The sequence below is a fragment of the Malaclemys terrapin genome, chromosome 2, assembly GCF_027887155.1.
Source record: "Malaclemys terrapin pileata isolate rMalTer1 chromosome 2, rMalTer1.hap1, whole genome shotgun sequence".
In the NCBI taxonomy this organism is placed as follows: Eukaryota; Metazoa; Chordata; order Testudines; family Emydidae; genus Malaclemys; species Malaclemys terrapin.
In genome coordinates, this window is record NC_071506.1 from 75,144,944 (window position 1) to 75,155,409 (window position 10,466).

At 37.2% G+C, this 10,466-nt stretch overlaps 1 protein-coding gene across 1 annotated transcript in view; it reads left to right on the top strand.

The window, feature by feature from the left end:
* Positions 1 to 9,905, top strand: part of LOC128830900 (ras-related protein Rab-10-like) — a 47,798-nt gene extending 37,893 nt beyond the window's left edge. The window contains exon 6 of the mRNA XM_054016782.1: positions 8,763 to 9,905. Coding sequence (XP_053872757.1) covers positions 8,763 to 8,840 — 78 coding nt within the window. The 3' untranslated portion in view covers positions 8,841 to 9,905. The remainder of the gene's footprint in view (positions 1 to 8,762) is intronic.
* Positions 9,906 to 10,466: the final 561 nt, after the last annotated feature.

Below are 10,466 nucleotides of genomic sequence, written 5' to 3' on the forward strand. Positions count from 1 at the left end.
CAGAGGAAGGTTCAGCAGCCACAGAGTGGTTCCACTGCCACTCTGTGACTTGGCCCAGGGGGTATAGAAGCTGTGGAAGGAGTTGGCCCTTTATTTTCAATTAGCAAATGTCTGATCCACAATTTATAACACACATGTGCAAATTATTTACATTGGTATTGCTAAGTAAAGAGGAAAATGAACTCCTCTTTTGAAATTGCTAGGACTTAAAGGATTTCTGACTTAATTAGCAATGGATTGCTGCTGTCAGAATCAGTCTCAGCCTGAAGGGTGTGGCAGTGTAAAGGTACTTACTACTGCATGATGGAGTCTGAGTGTCTAGAGCAATAATTACAAACCACTGAATTATTAATGAGCTAAAACAATATTTTCCATCAAGGGATTTATTTGTAGATAGCAGAATATTGCTTTAGATATTAATGGATATTCTCCTTAAATGTATTATTATTGTCATTCATCACCAACATTACTTATACAAAACTAGCCTTCAGTTCAGAATAGTCTTGAAGTCATAATGAAGATAAATGAACAAAATTTCTGACAAAGTTGAAAATTCCAGTGTTTTGATTAAATGGCCATACAGGGTGGTGGTCTGTTAATTCAGGTGGACTATATGGGCCCAAAGATTCAAAGGTGTTAACATAACCCAGTCAATGTCCAACATTACACAGTTTCGAAAAGGTTTGAGAATTGATATACAGAGACCTCAGCCTGCTTAGTACCATGGTGTAAACAGCATTAAAAATCCTTTCAACCGTTTATTAAAAATACAGAAAAGAGGGAAAACATTTAAAATATTTGAAATGTAAAGTAGTAAATAAGGCTTTCATTTTAACAACATCCCTTGTTCCCTTTCCCTTTAGCTGGAAAGAATTGTTGGACAGTCTCTTGGGTGATATTAAAGATGGTAATAATTATCCTTTGGGGAAAAGAGAAGAAGTTAGTAGAGATGGGCTGGAACTGTTGCTGCTGCTGCTTTTAAAGTCTCATTTCTAGAAGACAAAACAAGACAAACACACAAAAGGAGAGAGAAAAGAACAGCAAAGATAAAAAATGACAGTTCTGTCTCTGGATACTTGCAACCTTACTGCTGGAAATACATAGTGTACCAGAATATGCAGTTTTGGCTGGCTAAGTCAGACTCTTATTAAACAGAAGGCAAAAGGAGAGAACTTGGAAAGAAAAGAAATCAGGTGGGGAAGGAAAGGGACACATGTTGTGGGGGTGGGGGAAGAGAGAGAGAAAAGCTCACATCCCAGGTGGTGCGTGGGATTCAGCTGCAGCTGGTAGAGATGAAAAAATCATCTGTGTTCCTTTCTCTGGCCCAGTCTGGACAGAACATTTCTTGGGATCAGGATGACAAAGGCCTGGGCTCCCAAGAGATGGTGGGGGTGGCAGCCACAATGGTGAAGTTTGCTGCAGTAGCCAGAGTTCCTCCCAAAGTCTCTTTTTTAAGGATCCCGAAAGTGAGTGATAGATGGCATAGCCTATCTGTTCATTATTTTGTCTACCAATTAGGTCTAATTTTTGAAACACCAATTTTAGTTCATTTATTTCCATTCTCCTTCTGTTTACCAGTCACAATCTTAATACAGTCCTTGAATTACCAGTAGGACTTTTTGTTTGTACTAACTCAGTCTTTCTGTCTTACTTTTGCACCTTTTTCAGTCAGCATTTGTTGTTGTAGATTATTATGACATTCCATGAACTTTCATTCACTTTTTACAGTTGCACTCACAAGTAGGGTAAATTCATAGACCTAATTATCACAATAGTGGTGAAACTAATCAGCTCAGAGTCAGACTGCTTCTAAATCAAGGACCAATACCATCATACAACAGTACTAAGCTTGGTTATTTCTCAGAAAAAAATATTTAGGTGGACTGATGTCCATTATTATGAAGATGCGCTCAATAACCTTAGTACTGTCAAAAAAATCATTCACATCAGAAGCACTAACAGTAGGCCTCTTAAGATTTGGCAGAGTCTCAAATAGGTTTACTTTAATTTCTTTTGTAACCAAGGAATTTACTGCATGTACTTGAAACACAAAAGGATATTATTGTTTTAATATAATGACATGTTTGCTGTTGCTGAGACATCTGAAGTTCAAATTACAGGTAAGCAATAACAGCTGTGAAGACTCACTAGGAAATTTATGCATCAATACTAATCATATTGAGGATTAAGGGGAACAGTTTTTTAATTCTAGAAACCTTTATTCAAATGCACCTTTGGTTATAAGTGAAATGATTTTGATAGTCTCAGTCAGATTAATCCAGGACTTTTGTCTGTGCTGCAAAACAAACACATACATTAGCTAAACTAGTCATTAGCTTTAAAAGAAGCACAAATCCAGCATGGAAAAGGGTAGGGAAATTAAGGTGAATATTTGAAAATTTGTTTTGTTGATTCAAATAAGGTTCTTCCTCACCTCAGTTTTATTTAGTTTTCCCATTGGACTGGTAAGGCAGAGTTTACAATAACTTCCTTCTGCCTTCTGGTTTCACCAAAATTTTCAGGTACAACAAAATAATTTGCTTGTTCACAAAACAGTGAAACCTGGATGTACTGCTTGAATTTTAACCTTCCTAACTCTATGTTGGAGAAGTGAATGTAGTCAGCAATGTGACCAGCAACTGTGTAAAATGATGCCGTGCTATAATCCACGCATCAGGGACAGTGGTACATCTGTTTTACAATAATAAAACATTTATTTACCCATCGTAAAATAAGGTAAAGCCCCACACAATGTTCTGGTCCAAAATCGTTCCTCGAGGCACAGGTCTCTGTGTTCCCTTCCCTTTGGCCAGTTTGCCTCTATGGCATTGATCCTCCTATCCCAGGATCCACACAGGAGAAGGAGGTGAAGACTAGATGCAGCCCTGTTGAATATAGATAGGCCAGGGAAAGCATATTATCTCACACCAATCCCACAGAGGAAATCTCCTTTAAGGAGTTCCCTGGGGAAGCCATTAGGGCCAGGTTGCCAGGAAGCAGGTGAGTTATGTTAAGAGCTGATGTAAAAAGCTGCAGAGAGAAATATATTTGCAGGTTCACAGCAACAACTTTTATTGGTCCTACAAAGCCCAGGATTTTTGCTAAATATTCTTGAGCTCCATCTGTTGTCATATATAGTTATTAACTAACTATATAGTCTCTTCCTGCAACCGGAATGCTGGGGACCTATAATTTGTGCACAGATTCAGGGCTTCCTGGAACTCTGTAAAATTAGAGCAGTTTGTGGTTTGAAGGACTCTCAGGTTGGAGGAAACATTGAAATGTGTTAAAACACATTATATATTTGTTTTTCAAAATTATTCTCACTACACTTGCTAATATAAAAGAGTGGGCCTCATACTTTAAACCATGGCAGCAAGTTACCCCATGTCAGAGTCTGCTACATCTTTCCTGCTTGAGGCATATTTTTTGTTCTCAATATTATCAGATAGTTAAAACAACATTATATAGACTTTTTTAAATTGTGTGCAAGTTGCGAAAATCATTTTACAGTAAGGACTCAACCTTGCAGCTCTCACATGAATTGTCTCATTAAAGTTAACTGATCACCTGAACTCATTACAACTACTCACCTGAATAACAGAGGCAGGCCATAATTTTGAGAATGACTAATGCATGTTTTTTGTTCAATTCAAACAGCTATTTATATTATTGAAAAAAATCTTTAGTGTGAATTAATGTTTCTGACATTTGTATTTGCACTTATCAGTTATTCTGAAAGTTTGCAGAGGCATGTTTACAAATAACAGTATTTTATTTATTCAGAATTCTTAAGAATCTGGATTCAGATTTGCCTAAACCTGCTCATTAGAAGATGACAGCTGTTTAATAACATTGCTCATGGTTACCAAATGACCCATCCTGCAATCATGAGTCACACTTTAAACAAAAACAGAAAAAAATACAGTTAGCATTTAGATTTATGCATACTGTCATATGTTGCTCAGTTTAATGGCTGAAGATTAGTCGTCTAACCAAATAGCTTTTGACAAGAATATTATAGTCTCTGTACTTAAGTCTGGTCTTTGTGGATTCTTGGTTATGACATCATATTAACTGGGGGGGAGGAGGAAAGAAACTATGCTTTAAACTCCCCTTCCCCCCAAATCAGCAAAATAAATACCAGGAGCAATTGCCATTTTCTGAAGAATACAACAAAACCATAAAAAACAATGTTCTTCACTCCCCAAAAATACAATTAATCATCAAAACAAGTTTCTGTATTTAATAAACATGTATTTACTGAGCAAAAGAACTATCAAAACCGAGCACAATGCTTCCATCCAGGGTTTTCCTCTACTGAAGGTGAGAGTAACATATAAAGCCTAATGATTGGATACCATTTGGATGAAGAGATACCACTATATCAACATACTACTATAACCATTTCATAATGGTTTCTTTTATATTGATTAGGGATGTTTTAGATAATGAAACCTGAAAGATTATGTATTCAATTAATTTAATCTGTACTATATTTAATTAAATACCCAAAGATATATTAAAACAATGCATTATGATACAGTTTTTAGTTACATGACCACATAGTATTTCCTCATTCTGTGGACAGGACAGACTGTATGAGTGAATCAGGGTTGCATAGTGAATGGGGCTGTTGTCTGTACGGCCCATGCCTCATTTGTTGCGGAAGAATGGTGTGTGGTGAATGAGGAAAGGGAACTGAAGAGAAAGGAGAGTCTTGTTGTTAAGGCAGTTGCATGCCATTCCGGAGAACTGGATTCTATCTCTGGCTGTGTCACAGAGTTCCTATGTGGTGCTGGGCAAGTCACATACAATTTTTCACAGGTGAGCAGTGTTTGTTCCTCACTTCATTCCTCTGGGTACACAGCTTGAGCCACCTGGGGTCTGATTGTAGATATGCAGTGTGTGCTCACAACTGCAAATGTGGTCATTGGGAGCTCTGCTGTGAACATACGTGAAGTGCTATTAAATGCCATGTACTTTGAAAAATCAGACCCTGGGCTTCTCAAGTTTTCAGACAGTTGATAATTTGATCATTTTTGTTTTAATCATTGTACATCAGTTCCCCATGTGTCAAATGGGGATAATAATATCTCCTCAGAGTGGTATTGTGAGCATTAATGAATTTATGTTTGTAAAGATCTCAGATACTACAATGACAGCATCTAGAAAAGCCCATGAAGAAATTAATAATTCTGTAACCAGTACAGGATCTGAATGGTATGAAGTATCCAATTCATGGGTCCACACATTACATGATTGAATATAAAAAGAAAAGTCAACTGGTGCTCATTCAGCGAGCACCGCCCTGTACACTGAATGTGTCCTAAGGTCTTGTGGAAAAAATAGTATGTGATCCTAGAAATCTGTTGGCCACGGAAAAATGCGGAATTTTCCTTTTTACTGCAAATCCTTAGTTTTTTCATTTTGAGGGGGGAAAAAACCCCAACAACAGTAGAACCCTGTTTATCTGAGCCCCCATTATCTGGGTCTCCACATTAACCGACCCAGGGCTGACAGCCGAACTCCATCGCTCAACATAAAAGTATTTGGCATATGTAAGAAATACAAATTGCAGTTCTATTGATTATATTTTATTATAATGATTGATGGCACTGGTGGGCTTCAAACTTGCTTAAATATTCTAGATATATCAATAAAACATTGTGTTCACCTAATACCTATATAGTGGCTAGGGAAGCTAAAATTCAGTGTTTCATTTTAAACATGGAAAAACATGGATTTTTATGGGGGGATTTTATCAGAGAATTTTGGGCTTTTTATCATGGAAAACTAGGATCCCTGGTGATCATGTAGCTAAAGACCATCATAATGCATACATACAAGGGAGCTGAATAAAGGTTGCAAAGACAACCTTCATTCTGGTATTTCCTAATTATTGAGTGCTTGACTTTGCAATCTTAACATTCTTTTAATGTTGGGGTTTTTATGTAATTTCCTATGTTTTTTAAAAAACTTAAAAATTGAAAAAATAAAATTTCCATCATGTGGATCCATATTGACCCTGCATATTGGTCTTCAGCAGGGTTGGGATGCTTACATACGGCACAGTCCTACCAGCTATCCCTTGAGTTAACTGAGTAACTGGTAGCAGTAGAAGGCTGTTATCTTCTATGAGGACCTGCCCCAGAAAAAGATGAAGACACACTTTGCTTGTGGGTTTTACAGCTGTTTACTGTGAATAGAATGTTGAGACTCAGAAATAATGGATTCAGTTCCAGGTTCTGAAGGGGAGTGTTTTCTAGTAGTTATAAACACTTGTTCCCCCAGCCTTTCCCTGTCCACTTCTACTCCTAACCCATTCCCTTGCTGCCATATTCAGCTCCTGCTGATTCCAACTCCTGTCCCACCCTGCTGAACCATTTTAGCTGAAACTTTAAAAAACCCCAAACCATAAGGCAAATATCCAACATTTAATTTCTTATGCCCTTTGAAAGTTCATACTCTGTATAGTCTCCCAGTCATACCTATAAATTGTTCTGCAGTTTGCAGGACATTTTTCAGTCATTTTCTGGCCCAGGTCCATGCTTTGAGTTCCATGACGCTTATTCCCTCAAAGAGGTAAAGAGATATCCCTTTCAACAGCTGGCCTCTGTAGTGAGAAACATGCAAGTATTGCTGCTGGCAGTGGTTCTCAACTAGGGGTACGTAGAGGTTTTCCAGGGGGGTACATCAACTCATCTAGATATTTGTCTAGTTTTACAGCAGGCTACATAAAAAGCACTAGTAAAGTCAGTACAAACTAAAATTTCATACGGACAATGACTTGTTTATACTGCTGTATATACTATACACTGAAATTTAATACAATATTTATGTTCCAATTGATTTATTTTATAATTATATGGTAAAAATGAGAAAGCAAGCAATTTTTCAGGAGTAGTGTGCTGTGACACTTTTTTATTTTTGTCTGATTTTGTAAGCAAGTAGTTTTTAAGTGAGGTGATACTTGGGGTACACAAGACACATCAGACTTCTGAAAGGGGAACAGTAGTCTGGAAAAGTTGAGAGCCACTGGCTGCTGGATTCAGAGAGAAAGTGGGTGACTCCTCTTGACTGCATGCATGTCTCTGTGTATCATTGCTTTCTTGGTAAACAAGCCAAGCAGAAAAGGAAAGAATAGTAAGAGAAATTGGAAACATTTTTTCTTTATCTGCATAACAAAAGGTCCCATGTTTTTATCCCCTCATTCTGGGGTTCAGTGTCCCACCTCTCAGAGACTTAAGATGTTTGCTACAAGTACACTGCATAACTGGTTTTGATTGTTTTTCTTGTCAGTATTAATTGCCCAATTCAATATAGCTCATCACTTACAGGAAGGGCCTTAGGCCAAAACCTTGTGCTGGGATTATTATCTTCTCTTAACATCAGTAAATAAATGTTTTACTATTATAGAATGCTATTTTGATGGTTTTACTTCTATTAAGACTGAGTTAATTAAATGCTGGGAGTTGCTTGGATTAAAAAAAAATTGGCTAGCAAAACTATTGAACTATAATGTATATGCCAAGATAAGTTAACTTCCTTCATAACAATAAAGGGTCTGATTTTTTTTTTAAAAAAGAATGCTGAACACCTGCAACTCCCATTGATTTCAACTGGATTTGTTGGTGCTCAGCACATCTGCAAAGCAGGCCCTAAACAAGTCCATTTCATTTACTGAAATATGAGTTTTGGAGCTTTGATATCCTGGGCTCAGGTCACCACAGCTGGAACAGAAAGGAGCAATTGTTATCCCTGGCTCCAGAAAGGCCCTTGTTTCTCCAAGAGAGTTATCATTGAGGAAGGGCAGGCATGTTTCACACTACTTGTCTCTTGTGGGGTTCTGCTAGTTTAAGTTATCATTTGGATTCCTTAGCAGCTGAGGATGCACTGAATTGGAACATCCCTGGCTACCCCAGACACATCCCTGCCTGGAACTGCACAGCCCCCCTCCATCCCAGCAGGAGTTGTGTGTGCCTTGTGCTGCTGGAACCCTTCCTTTGAGCTGACTTTCCACCAATGAGAGGGATGAGATGAAACACATCCAATTTCTCAGAGCTGAGGGAGTTTGTAATACTTCTTATTACTGTACAGTAAATTAGAAAAAATAGGCAAAATAGGTCAATTCATCAGTACCACTGTACAGGATCTCTGAAGAATGGGGTTTTAGAGCATAAAATCCATTTCTACTTTAGATTAAATGTGAAAATGAGTACAGATATTTGTGCACATCACAAAACTACCATACCATTTGTCATAGCAAAATCTGATGCTTATTTAAAGTCGTAGATGACACTAGGGCTAAATTGCTCATGAGGGAAAGCGCTACTTATGCAAGTAGTCAGTAGCACTACCTACATAAGTATGTACCACTCCAGTGAGTAGAGATTTACAGGATTAGCTCATGACTTATGATGTCTTCTCAGAAGACCATACATGCCCACCCATAGGATCTTTCAGGACTCAGAAATGGGGCTAGAGCCAAGTATAGTATGAGCATGTCCTATCTGCCTGTCACTTCCATGGGCACTAGACTCATCCAATTTATTAGAAAACGCCCTAAAATGTCCAGCCTTTCATTTGACTCTTCAGAGCTAGAAATTTATTCAGTGACACACTAAAATGTTTTATAAAGCTAAAATATATGATGGGCTGCCTTGTGAGTCCACCCATGGAGAAGAATATTCAAGCATCTATGTTAATATAGTGCAGCTGCATTCGTCTTAATGCCATGTTCATTTTAATTTGTTTTGCAGAATTCCTGCGTATTGGGTGACTTAGATGTGGTGGATCTAAATGAAAGTAAGAAAAAGAGAACTTGCTGCCAGTTGTGAAATGCCACCTGCACTTCTGTCTTACTTCAGGAAATGTTAACTATTTCATAGGAATACACAAAGGTGTTAAAATGAATTTGATTATTTAGGCAATTTCTTTAAGTTAGAGAAATCTTGCTGCTGTAAGTATTGACATTTATAGTGCCACAGTACTGTATATACATGAATGTTCTATTTCCTAGTTTTTAAAGTGAATTTAAATCAATTATTTGCATTTAGGACCTCTATGACCAGCACAGTGGGACTATTCATATATGCCAGTGTTTGCAGGAATGGGACCTAAATGTACAATCCTTCTCTTGTTGAAGTTAATAACTGCCTTAATTTTTTTTCTTTGTCTGTCTCTTCACATAGTGAACCCTACAACAAGGGCCCCTCACACATACAACCCTCTGATCTAAATGACCAATTTAAAATATTCCCAAAGTTTCCAATACAGCCTGAATTAAGTTTAAATTAGAGACATTATCAATTAAATTAGAGACCATAACTGAGATTCTGCTGGGTCCTTGGGTGGTCACTTCCCAAAACTATCCAGAAAAGTATGTTGTGTTCTTTTTTGGGAGGGGGGAGGAGGGATTGATTGTTTGGGGTTTCTCACCCCCCCCCCCCAGTGTAAAGAGTTTGTATTGTTTTGTAATACCAGTGCAAAACAAGGTGTAACAGGACCAAAAGAGAAAAGAAAAACTTATCTAATGTACATACATTATACAGACAGACTTTAGAATGAAGAAAAAAACAGAAGTTCATAAATACATGTCTTTACACTAATGTAATGTTACACACCGTGTGTAGAACACCAAATCAATTATCATTATTTACTGGACTCCTGATGCTAAGAAAAAGACTTCATTGTGTTACACATGGATGTATGCATCCTCTTAATTTGTACATCAGAACAATGGAATGTTTCCAGTGGTCAATAGATAGCTGATAAGAAGTTATATAGTTTTGTAAAATAATTGTAATAGCATATTTTCAGTATGTTTAAGCTTTCTAATGTTCTTACCAATTTGTTCCTTTATACTAGGTGATCTAAGTATTAATAAAAGCATATTCAGTTTTTGTGGCCTTTTAATCTATACACTATCACTTTCTCCCAGTATAAAAACATTGAAAATCTGATTCCTGCTCTAACTAGAACCCATTTTTGTACTGGTATTATAGCACCAACTTCAGTGGAGTAACTCCTGATGTATACAAGTATAATAAGTAAGAACAGAATCAGATCCTGTGTGTTTATTTTAATTAAGAACAAACACTTCACACACACACAAATCAAATAAAGAATATTAAGCTGAGGGAGTGAAGTTGATATATTCTGATTTGGTTAATTATAATGATTTTTGGCATGGGAGTTATGTATCCCCAGTTGATTATTAATTTAATTGGTTCTACCGTGTCTTTATGAATGAATGAATATTTTGTCAAATTCTGCTGTCACTTACAGCAGTAAAAATCCAGAGTAATTCAGTTGATTTGTTATTCTGGGTTATCACTGGTCTAAGTGAGAACAGAATTTGGACAAGAAACTGTAAACAAAGAAATGGGGCCAAAATCTGCTCTGGTTACACCAACGAGCAGTGGATCTGCACAGGTGTAGCTGAGGGCCAGATTTGGTCCATA